This window comes from Cuculus canorus, chromosome 10 (genome assembly GCF_017976375.1).
Source record: "Cuculus canorus isolate bCucCan1 chromosome 10, bCucCan1.pri, whole genome shotgun sequence".
Taxonomy (NCBI): domain Eukaryota; kingdom Metazoa; phylum Chordata; class Aves; order Cuculiformes; family Cuculidae; genus Cuculus; species Cuculus canorus.
This window is the reverse complement of record NC_071410.1, coordinates 17399790-17412240: the sequence shown is the minus strand read 5'-3', so window position 1 is coordinate 17412240 and position 12451 is coordinate 17399790. Positions and strand designations below refer to the sequence as shown.

The window sequence follows — 12451 nt, the reverse complement described above, 5'->3', positions numbered from 1 at the left end:
AGAAGGAGATGGAGCTGTTGGAACGCGTCCAGAGGAGGCTACAAAGATGATCTGAGGGCTGGAGCACCTCCATATGAGGACAGGCTGAGACAGTTGGGGTTGTTGATCCTGGAGAAGAGAAGGCTCCGAGGAGACCTTATAACGACCTTCCATCACCTGAAGGGGCTACAAGAAAGCTGGGGAGGGACTGTTTATAAAGACTTGTGGTAATAGGACGAGGGGCAATAGGGATAAACTGGAGAGGGGCAGATTTAGACTGGCCATAAGGAGGAATTTCTTCACGATGAGAGTGGTGAGGCCCTGGCCCAGGTTGCCCAGGGAAGCTGTGGCTGCCCCATCCCTGGAGGTGTTCAAGGCCAGGATGGATGGGCCTTGGGCAGCCTGAGCCAGTGGGAGGTGTCCCTGCCCATGGCAGGGGGTTGGAACTGGATGGGCTTTAAGCTCTGTTCCAACCCAAAATATTCTATGATTCTATGAAAATGTGCTAATGGAACCCAGGGCTGTCTCACCCTCCAGGGCTGCACCCGTACCCCGCAGGGTGTGCTTGATGGAAGATGAAGCAGCAGCAGGAGCTTTGTTGCAGCAGCCGGTGACGCGGGCAGGCAGGGTGCAGGCAGGGTGCTGCGGGCAGCCCCGCGTCCCGCCTGCCTGCGGCAGCCGGCAGGACCTGTTGTACAAGGTGCCTGGGAGAGATTGGAACAGCTCGCTCCTGCAAGCGTGTTGCAGCAATTCCCAGCACACGTCATGTGGGTTTTGCAACCACCACAACTCTCTTGGGGGGGGATCAACCAAAAGAGCCCAGCGTGAACCCAGGTCCTCAGTGCCCACAGCAGGCACGGGTACCGCCCCAGTGCAAGAGCTGGGCAGGGATGCCGGGCAATGCCCAGCCTGGCACAGACTCCTCCACAGGGCCTTTTACCACAGGGATGAATGCCAAAAGGCAGCATCTCCATCCCTTGCAATCATCAATTCTTTGAGGAAGAGAAAGGGAAAACCCAATGAATCCCTGCTGTAATGGGTGCAGCAGTGTCTTTGCACTTGTGTTATATTGGCATACGGGGAGTGCCCAGTTCTTCTGTCCCCATGGCCACGGCAGGTATGGTTATGCCATGGACACCAGGCTCGTGATTGAGGAAAGCTGGGAAAAAGTGATTCCCAAGGCAAAATGCTGGTTGCAAGAGGTGGGTGCATTGCCACTGTCCCGCGAAGGAAATGCTGGCATCTTCCTCCATGCCCTGCCTGGCTTGCACGAAACACCTGATGGGTCCTCATCCCAAAAAAATTGAGCAGGAGAGACCGAGGTATTTGGTGATGTTCCAAAAATTCCCTACGGCACCCAGATGCCAGCCAAAAGTGGGCAGAACCCCACTTACTGAGATGGGGTGAAGCCTCAGCTGTCTCCAGTGAGGTGGGCACTGCTTTGGGAGTGCCATGGAGGGCAGCAGGTGAGAGAAAGCAGACAGGGCACCAACCCAAAGGCTGCCGAGATCCCTGTCAGCCCATGCATCACTTTGCCCAGCCGCACTGTCCTCCAGTGCTGGCACACACGCTGTGCTGCCTTGGCAGCGGTCCCAAGGAGTCACTGGGACAAAACAGCAAAAGGTTACCCGGGTCCTATGTTGAGACGCTGCCCACTGATCCAATCAGGATCAGCTCCTTGTTAGTGTGGCAGGAGCAGAACTTGCTTACTGCCACCCATGCCCCCAGCAGGAATTTCTCCCTGTGTACTCCAGGTCACAAAACCAGGCTGCACCCATCCCTCTGGGACCTCCCAAAGCAACCTGACCCCACAGTGCTCAGTCCTGCCGATGGGCTCACCACCTTGGAGTGCTGGAAACCCAAGTCATTCCTCCTCCTTCAAACAGCCTCATAAACCCCATGGGGGACCCACCCGACTCAGATCCATGTCCACCAGGTCTGATGGTTTCCATCACACCGTCACATTTTTGGGAAGACAGCTTTTCCCACCACTCGTCTGGTGCGTGGTGCAACAGGGCACCCATCGGTGCTGCCCCACAAGTGGCATGGGCCCCGCAGACGGACGTGTCCATGAACATATAACATAAAGAGGGAGGGAGACAAAGGAGCTGCCCCGGGGACAGGAGGCAGGTGACAACACCCATGCGTGCTATGCACAGCTGGCCCAACAGGCACTGCCAGAGAGGTCAGCGGCACCTTCTGGCTACGGAGTTTCACCCAGCCTGGTGAGTTGGGTGTGTTAAAGGTGGTGGACATCAACAGCCTTGGCTGATAGTCAGCTTCCAGCTGCTGAGAGGTTTTAATGGGATGAAAGGGTGACTTGCCAAATTCTTGGAAAGCGGAAATGGAACTGAAGCTTTGCTGCTGTCCTCCCAGCTCAGCGGCATTGCATTGTGCCCCATCTCACCCCCTACCCGCACATCCACCCTGGCCTCGCAACTCACAGCATCTGCCCCCTTTGCCCTCCAATCCCTCCTCCTCCCAGACAAGACTCAGCAATGGAGCCAAAACCTGGCACCTTCAAACTTTAAATTATAATCAAATCCCAGCAAGGTGAGGTGGGTTTGTTATTTTTTTTTGTAGCTGAAAGGAACTAAAAAAAAACCTCTCTAAACCAACCCCATGCAGCACTTCTTCATACACCGCAGCAAGGTCACAGGAGGTGCCACCACTCAAGGACTGAAAAATACAACCAAGACTGGAGCCGTTCCCTTGGCCGGCTGGTGGAGGACTCTTGAAATTGAATTAAAGCCCACTAAAGTGGCAAGTGTGCTGGCTGAGAGGGCCCCTGCAGGCTTTAAAAACAAGAACCTCCCTTAGAAACAGTGCTCTGGCCTCCTAATAACTCTAATCCCTCCCAACAGCTCCAAGAACCAGGTGTAATGATAAAACTGTGGTTTGTTTGCTTTTCAGGCTGCTTTATCTCAGGCAGCACCTTGCACTTAGCTCAAGCAGCAAAAACCCTGTTCCTCCAAAATTCACCCCCATTTCCCCTATGATCAAAAGGGGGGTTAAAACGGTGGGAGCTGAGCTGGGGAAAAGCCTGGGGCTGGCACAGTAGCACTGTTGGAGAACCCCAGTAAAGCTGGGAAAGGTCTGCAGAGGCTTTTCCACTCCCCAGCTAGCAGGGCTAGGTCATAAAAGGCTGGTTTGGGGCTGGTTTTGCTGATTATACAATCCCTCTCCGGGCTATGCAAACATCGTTCATGACAGCACATCCCTCCACAAGGTTAGGAAATGTGGAGGAGGGCTGGAAACCCGGGTGGATGTGGGGAAGCATTCAGGAACAGCAGGGTCCACAGTGCCATTGGCCAAGCCATCTCTGAAATGGGGCGAATGCAGCTCGCTGGCAATTAATAAAAGCACCAGATCCTGCAGATCTGTGTAAGAAAGTGACAATTACAGTGTCCCCTCCAGGAGACAGGAGCCTCGTAGGCACTAGCACTGGGCAGCGACACCCCTCACAGGTCTCGGATGTATTACTGGTTGATAATTTGTATTTAAGAGTGTTGGTAAGAGTGCCTTCACACTTCCCAAAGCCCAGACCTGACACCTGAGGCAGAGGTCTGCTATTGCAGCAGTCTAAAAGCGCAGTTTCAAGGCAGACACCCCTAATCGGTATTTTCTGGAGCATGGAGCATTGCTGAAATTCAGTTGGGACCATTTCCAAGAATTAGCTCTTGTGATTAGATCACAGGGATAGGATGAGGGGGAAAGGTTTTCATCTGAAAGAGGGGACATTGAGATGAGATCCAAGCAAGAAATGTTTTGCTGTGAGGGAGAGGAGGCCCTGGCCCAGGTTGCCCAGAGCAGTGGTGTGGCTGCCCCATCCCTGGGGGTGTTCAAGGCCAGCATGAATGAAACTTTAAGCAACCTGATCCAGTGGCACGTGTCCCTGCCCATCACTGGGGGATTGGAACTGGATGATCCTTAAGGTCCTTTCCAACCCAAACTATTCTATGATTCTACGATTTATGCTCTCCTTGGGGTTTCCCTTCTCTCAGCTCCTGTGCTCCAGCCATGCTCAACCACCCTGGGACTCTTCTTCAGCTCAGACATTTGTCCACAGCTTCTCCTCCTGATCTTCCTCCATGACTGTTGGTACTGAAACAGCTCATTTTCTCCAAGAAACAAACTCACTCTGTTACCAGCCCTCCAGTAGGATGTTGGAGGAAAATTGCCTTTTCCAGGTAAGTTCAACTGTCTTAAGGATGTGGAATCAGCGTTTACCAAGAAATTTCCCACCAGAAGAGATGAGAATTCAGGTATAAAGATGACATCAGCTATGCCTTGGCCTCATGGGCACAATGAGATACAATCAGCCCAGGGCTGTAGGCCATACACCAGCCTGGCTTCTCCAGGCATGTGGTGCTCCAGCAGCCTCCGCTCCCCAGATGGGGCTGGATTAAAGGGGGCAGCTGCTCCCTGAGTTCCCACACACAGATTGGAGGATGCTGCTGGACACGTGGACAAAGACAGAACAGGTGAAGCCAAACCAGATCAGCTCCTCAGGCCATCTCTCTGAGTGCATGTGGCTTCCATTTCCAGGAACCAAAACATTAAATGTTACGCAAAGAGAGTTAATCCGTACCCGAGATATTGACGAGAGGAGAGGAGAGGAGAGGAGAGGAGAGGAGAGGAGAGGAGAGGAGAGGAGAGGAGAGGAGAGGAGAGGAGAGGAGAGGAGAGGAGAGGAGAGGAGAGGAGAGGAGAAAAATATAAACATCTTCCAAAAAAATCCCTCTCCCAGCTGTCCCACCAGTGCTTGCAGACCTCTAATCATGGCACCAAGGATGTGTTTGGAGGAACAAGATGCACTGAGAGTGGCTGCCCACTGGAGCACCCCACTGGGACCCTTGGGTGGCTTGGGTGCCAGAGGGATCTCCTCAGCTGAGGGTAGAACCCCAGCTGACCTCTCCTGGGGCTGGGATAGCATCCAGGCAGCAGCAGAAAGGACATCGATTTAAGAGGGTCAACATTCAGTTAATACTTAACAGGACTGCTCTGCCACTCAGACTGGAACTGGGGAAGATGAGCACGCCAGGATGGCTCCTCTGCCCCTTGGCTCAGTGGCAGTCCATGCCTGGCAGGGCCAGGATCACACCAGCTGTGCCCTGCACATCCCTCAGCACTGGAACAAGTGTTTTACTGGAGGGAAACGCCACCATTCATCTCCCAACAAATAGTTTCAAGCATCAGCCCACCCCTTTCCAGCGGAGGAGAGCGGTATTTTGGTCCTGGACGAGCGTTCACATTTATATTATGTTTTTTCATTCCAGTCCCAGCGATCTTCCCCAGTCCCCTGCGCCCCGCAAAAGAAAACAAACCCGAAAGCACAGTGTGTGCTCTGCAAAAGTCCAAGCTCTGGCTCCCCGTGGTGAAGGGGCACGCGGTGGTCCCAGCGGCCAGCCCGCCTCAGCCCACCGCTGCTTGTTGACATAGGAGACACAGTATATTTCTCTGATTCTATGATTCTAAACAAAGGAGCCTATGCATCCAATGCATTGTTGGGAGAGGATTTGTTTTCAAAGCCTGACTCCAAATCTGAACTTCGCGGATCCTGCGTTTCTCAAGATCAAACGCGAGAAAACGTGACCAATGCAAACAAGAAATAAACCTTGATAATTATAGCCGTGTGCTGGGGCGGCTATTGTTTAGTGCAGCCTAGTACCTGCTTTAGCATAAACAGAACCCTATTTTTAAAGGGATGCCTGACCAGTTTACACCATTACTCCTCATTTTGACTCTTTGATACAAATCCACTTTCCTGAGAATGGAGAGGAGGAGATTTAAGAGCAGACCCAAAAGGCTAGGCGATGCGCCCACGCTGTGCCGAATCCCAGGGTTGGAGCATGTTCTCATCCCCCTGACTTACTCCAGGCTGGCAGGGGACAAGGGGCACCCTGGGGTCTTGCTACCTCTTGCAGCCGGCAGGAGCAGCCTGACGTCGGAGGACAAACAGACAGCGCCGTTTTTTTTTCAGGAAGGCTATATCACTTAGCACTTGGAAAGGAGCTACAATATTTTCCTGATTATGTTTGCACGCAAACAAGCGCCGCGGGGAAATTATGCAACCCTGAGCGGGGAGGAGTGGGAGCAAGGGAGGAAGGTCTGGAGGGGAGGGAGGGGGGAGGCACGCTGCACCCTGCTGTCCTCAGCCCCAGACAGCACAGATGCAGCCCCAGAAGGACCACGCTCCCCGCGGCAGATGGGCTCCATCACCGCCACCTCTCCCTTCTGCCACCGGAGCCCCTTGCACCGCAGCCTCCGAACGCAGAGGCAGCACTCAGCTGGCGCGTTGCACAGCACAGGGGTTATTAACAGCCTCTTCATTAAGCACCCGGACTAAAATGCATATATTCGTCACCCAGGCAATTGAATTACCGAACCTGAGTTCACCTCACACACCCACACGCCTCTCTTTTTCGAGGCCTTTGTGCGGTCATAGCTGTAAATAAATAGATCGCAGGAGCAAAAGGCAGATGATAACTCCTACAACCTCTGTCTCGGGCATGGAGCCTTTAAACCACCAGAACCTGCAGTATTTAATTTCTTTTGTTACCGCTTCTACCTTTAGAGCTCTGCCCTAGGCTTTCTAGATATGATCACAGGGAGCAGGAAACAGAGAGCTACACGATGATTTTCCTGGGGATCACACACACATGCACTCATACAGCCCATCAATCACCCTAATTACAACCAGCCACACGTCCGCAGCTCTCTGTGGCGCTCCGTTACTGCCCATAATTACACGATCACATTGTTCCTCCGGTTACTGTATTGCAGAGCTAATTCATGATCCGTAGAGGCAGCGTATCTCGTAATACATTTCATCCTGGCATGCTCAGCGCTGGGATCACCACTCACGCGTCAGCTGAGCAGAGGGAACATGAGCGACACCAGTCCCCACAATGAGACTTTGAGGTCCTGACATGCCCCCCAGCACACTCCCACTTCAATTTTTGACTGCTGCCCATGTCCCACCCGGCTCCAGGACAACACCATAAGCAGGTTCCCTCAATGCCAAGTGCTTGGCTCTGCCTGGCAAGATAAAAGCAAGGTGGGCCATACGTGTCCATCACAGCAACGGATACGATCTTGAGGAAGATATCAAGACCCGGGACAAGGCTGGGCCTTGACACACTAGTGTCTGCCTAAGATCTGCTCAGACCACCACCTCTCCAGGATGCTGTTCCTCTGCCAGGTCTACTTAAACAGTGGGATCTTTGCAGCCAGAAACATCCCTTCTCTCTTTGTTAAGACCACACCTTGTTACAGTAACACCAAATAGATCCTGGCTGGGCTGGTGAGTTCTACCAAAACACAGAATCAGATAGAGCTCACGAGTCCTATTATTAAGGGGCATTAAAAACCTCTCTAGACCCCACACCGCCCTGTGTGCGACCGCGCCAGACCTGCCCTACGCAGCCTTTCCCACTGCACGGATCCGTCTTGGAAGAAGCGTGTCGGTGAGGCAGATGCTCTCCCGCAGCCACCCCCGGGAGATAAAGGCAGACAGACACACAGCTTGAAAAAACGTAACAGAATAACAGTGAAAGATAAAGCCTCCCTCCCCGAGCTGATTCACTCCTACTAAAACACACCAGGCAGGACAGGCTAAGGGCAGGCTTTTCAGATGAATTACTTTTAATTGAGCACAAAGGAGCTTAGAAACACACGATGCTCTCGGAGACAAATATAGCCACGGCTACAAGGATGGTGGGGGCGGGGATGCGCCGTTCAATGCATCCGAGGAGCGGCTTCCATCCTGCCCCGCTGCCTCCCGGGGCGCCCTGGGGGTAGAGCCCGACAAGCCCCGCACCGGCCCGGCACCCCAGCCCCGCACCGGCCCGGCACCCCAGCCCCGCTCCCCGCTCTCTCAATACCATCGCAGCAGCTCAGCATCTCAGCCCCGCAGGAGCCCTACACTAGCCCCGCATCCCAGCCCCACACTGGCTCCGCATCCCAGCGCCGCATCCCAGCGCCGCATCCCAGCGCCGCATCTCAGCCCCAGACCGGCCCTGCATCTCAGCACCACATCCCAGCCCCACACTGGCCCAGCATCCCAGCGCAGCACTGGCTCCACATCCCAGCACCATATCCCAGCCCCAGACCGGCTCCGCATCCCAGTGCCGCGTACCAGCCTCACATCGGCCCTGCATCCCAGCCCCAGCCCGGCCCCACTCCGCAGCCCCACATCCCAGCCCCGCACCAGCTCCGCATCCCACCCACCATCCCCGCACTGCACTGGCCCCACATCCCAGTACCGCATCCCAGCCCCACACTGGTCCCACATCCCAGCCCCGCATCCCAGCCCCGCATCCCAGCCCCATTCCCTAGCCCCGCATCCCAGCGCTGCACCCCAGCCCCACACCGGCCCCGCACCCCAGCCCCGCATCCCACTCGGCACCGGCCCCGCAGCAGCCCCGGCTCCGCTCCGCCAGCCCCGTTGGGGCCCGGGCAGGGCCCGCGGAGCCCGTACCTGTTTTGAACTCGAGCGCGGGGTCCGCCGTGCCCTCGCCCAGGTCGCTCTGCAGCATCATGTAGAGGATGCCGAAGGAGTTGTGGATGCCGAAGATGGAGCCGTTGCACCAGGCGGCGGCGAAGACCACCACCCAGCCGAAGCCTCCCTCGGGGGGCTGGAAGGCTGCGGCGGGAGCCCGCCGGTCGCCGTCCCGCGGCTCGCCCTCGCCCTCGCCCGCCGACCCCTTCTCGCCGCGCTGCGCCATCGCGGCCGCGCTCCGCCTGCCCCGCGCCCGCCGCCCCCCGCGCCCGGCCCCGCGCCCGCCCCCGCCGCCGCTCCGCCCGCCTCCCCTCCATCCTCCTCCTCCTCCGTCGCCACGCTCGGCCCCCGCGCCCTACCTGCACCCGCCGCTCCCCTCCCACCCGCGGGGATCGCGGGCGGCCCCGCATCTCCCGTGCCCCCTGCACCCCCCGCAACCCCTGCATCCCTCGTACCCCCCCGCATCCCCCGCACCCCCTGCATCCCTCGTACCCCCCCGCATCCCCCGCACCCCCTGCATCTCCCGCATCTCCTGCACCCCCTGCATCCCCCGTACTCCCCTGCATCCCCCACACCCTCCACACCTTCCGCACCCCCCTGCATCCCCCTGTGTCTCACGCATCCCCTGCAACCCCGTAACGCCTGCATCCCCTGCACCCATGGGGATCACAGGCGTCCCCGTGCCCCCGCACCCCCGGCCCGGCTGCGGGAGCATTCAGCATCCCGCGGGAGGAACCTGCCCGTCGGGGGCAGCCAGGGGGTCCGCGAGGGCCACTCCGCTCACTCCCACCGGCAAACACAGCCCCGCTGGGGGGGCTGTTCCATTCCACATCGGGTTTGCCAGTGGGATTCTTGGCTTACCAGCATCTACCACCCCAAAAAGCTTTGAGTGTTTTTGTAACACTAGCCCAGAGTCCTGACAGCAGGATGCTCCCTGGGACCATGGGTCACCCCACGACTTAATCCCAGCAGCGGGATGCTCCCTAGAGCCATGGGACACCCCACAACTCAATCCCAGCTGTGAGATGCTCCCTAGAGCCATGGGACACGCCACAACTCAGTCCTGGCTGTGGGATGCTCCAGGGGCTGTGGGTCACCCCATAATTCAATCCTGGCTGTGGGATGGGTCACCTCACAACTCAATCCTGGCTGTGGGATGCTCCCTAGAGCCATGGGACATGCCACAACTCAATCTCAGCAGTGGGATGCTCCCTAGAGCCATAGGACACGCCGCAACTCAATCCCAGCAGTGGGATGCTCCCTAGAGCCATGAGTCACCCCTCAATTGAATCCTGGCTGTGGGATGCTCCAGGGGCCATGGGTCACCCCACAACTCAATCTCAGCAGTGGGATGGTCCCTAGAGCCATGAGTTACCCCACAATTGAATCCTGGCTGTGGGATGCCCCAGGGGCCGTGGGTCACCCTGTGTTGCCTTGGCTCTGGGGTTTGCTGAGCAGGGTGGCAACACAAACCCAGCAAGGAGCTTCTCTCTCTCCCCGTCTTGTTTTGCAACAAGCTCCGCCTTTTCTCTTCTTTCAATAAATAATTACAAACCCACCAATATATTAAAGCCTGTCTTTTCACACGCTGAAGGTATTTACACTCTAATATATGCCAAGTCTAAGTTATTATTCTTTCTTTACCCTAATGGCTGTGTCAGTGTCAGATTCCTATCAGAGAAAATAACACATCCCAACCTCACTCTGCTCTTTCTTTACCTCCAGGGATATTAATTACCAGCGCCTGACGAGGCGGCAGGGCAGGGAAGCGGCAGCAGGGCCGCAATGCCAGCACCATCTCCCGCTTCTCACGGCAGGCGAGCTGCGGGCTGCGAGCGCATCGGCCTGCGTGCTGCTGCGGCAAATCCCCTCTGCCACACGGCTGGAGCCAGATCGACCTCTCCTCGCCCCGCTCGCCTGCTCCGAGCTGCAATCCGCTGCCCACTCCATCGCCACCCGCTGCCTCCCATCCAAGGGATGAGCAATGGTTCTCCTCGGCTCCCTGCGTGTGCATTGGGGGGACCCAAGCTGGAGGGCCATGATGGTGGGAGGCGCGGTGGGAGATGCAGCCTCCTGCCCTCGCCCTCCCGCTTGGCAGCAGCACCCATGGACAGAGCCGGCTCCCCCTGCCCAGCCAGATGCCCGGTGGGAATGCCACGCTGGGTCAACCTCGCTGCTGCAGGAACTGCATTTTTATTTCCTTTCCTCTCTGGTGGAGTCTCCTCCCCGGATCCCCATCTCCGCAGCACCACCAGGGAGGCCTGGGAGGTTTGGGAGCATCTTCCACTGCCCTCTGCCGACACAAGGAGCCGCAGAGCTGCGTTTTAATAACCATTTTGCCGTAAGGCCGGCTGAGGTTGCTGCCCTGCAGATTGCGTTTTGTTAAACACCAGCAATAGGAAAGGGAAGGGAGTTTGGGGCACCCTGAGCTCTGAGCAGGGGAGATGCACCCCAAAAGTGCTAATTCCCTGCAGCAGCAGAGCTGGAGCTGGATTAAGAACAGGAGAGAGAGAGGTGAGAGAGCCCTTTGCTGTAGCACACACCATCTCACAGAGCCTTTGCCTCTCCAGACCCGCAGAAGCCTCTTGTGGAGTAGGAAACAAGGGGTTAATATTACTATGGACCTTGAACCGGACATGAAATCCACTGAGCAGCATCTTTCCTGGATGCTTGCCGCGCAGCACCTCGATGGGGCATTTTCTGGTGTTGGCTGTGCCAGGCGTCGCTGCAGCTTTCTGGGCTGGGCTGGATGACACCAGTGGGACAGAGGGGTGAAATCGTGGTGGGGAGGGTGAATGAAGAGAGGATTAAAGGGCTGGGCTGTGTGAGTTGGTGGAAGCTTCAAGCAGCTGTGGCCTGGAAAGCTCTGGCGGTGTCAGGCACGAACAGCTCTTTATTTAGATTGGAGCATCGCACCCAGAGGGTTTGCAGCTCTGTAACCACAAGCTGAACAAAACATTCAGAAAAAAAAAAAAAAAAAAAAAAAAACCAGATAAAGCTGCTCTTCCCCGGTCGCACTTGATGATAAAATTATCTTGTGTGTCTGTGGCACGGTTTTCTTGAAAGCCCCCAGCCTGCCAGCTCAATAAGGGACGTGGCGGATGCCTGCGGCCAAGCCAAGCTCTCTGGGAGCAGCACCCAACATCCCTGGAGAGCTGGCAGGCAGCACCTCGTGCCACGGCTGACGGGCCTCCCGTTGCCCAGGCAAAGCGTTGCTGTCAGCAGCTTGTTGCTTTTCTCCGAAACGTGGTGCCGGAGCCGTTGCCAAAGGAATTGGCAGCTATAAAATGTGTGTGTTTGGTTTTGCAGAAGGGGAGGGGTGACTGCATGGAAATATCTGATGCAAACACCTTGGGAAGCATCGCAGTGGGTCATGGCCTCAGAGAATACGAATTCCCAACAGGTTTGCCACCTGGCGTTGTTTCAGCGGGTGTTGCACAGTGGTGCGGGGACACGTAGGGCCGTCCTGAGGGCAAAACATCACTGACAATGTCTGCTGCTTGGCCAAAAGCACTGGGAAAACAACTCCAGTAGCAAGCAGCTCCCGGCAGAGACGTTCACATGCTGGGCACAGTCCTCTCCTGCCATTAGCAATGCTCTTTGCTTAGTTTTCAGCCATCGTCAAGACAGCCCTTACATCTGGCCTAGCAAAGACATCAAATACATTATTCCAGAGGAATAAACAACTCGGGGGCAGCCTGGAGGGACACAGCAGTGGTCACCCACTGGCCAGGATGCTAGGACACAGGATCCAGTGCCCAAGGCTTGTCACAATGAGAAGGCAGCGAGACTACCAGGGCTTGCAATGCTGCTGGCACTGCCTTCAAAGGAAAGCAATCCCGATGGCAGGCAGCCGGGCCGTGGGCAGCCCTGCAGGGATGCTGCCTGTTGTACCCGGCCAAGGCAAAGCACATGCCATAGCATCCTTCCTCTGCCTGACCTTCCCGATGTTCAGGATCAAAATATTAA

At 56.4% G+C, this 12451-nt stretch overlaps 1 protein-coding gene across 1 annotated transcript in view; it reads right to left on the bottom strand.

Annotated features, from left to right (window-relative positions):
• The window catches only part of SLC16A2 (solute carrier family 16 member 2), a 39230-nt gene extending 30338 nt beyond the window's left edge, over positions 1–8892 (bottom strand). Inside the window, exons 1-2 of the mRNA XM_054075846.1 lie at positions 8842–8892; positions 8462–8744 (exon numbers count right to left, since the gene is read on the bottom strand). Of these exons, the coding sequence (XP_053931821.1) occupies positions 8462–8744; positions 8842–8892 (334 nt within the window). The remainder of the gene's footprint in view (positions 1–8461; positions 8745–8841) is intronic.
• Between the last annotated feature and the right edge of the window lie 3559 nt (positions 8893–12451).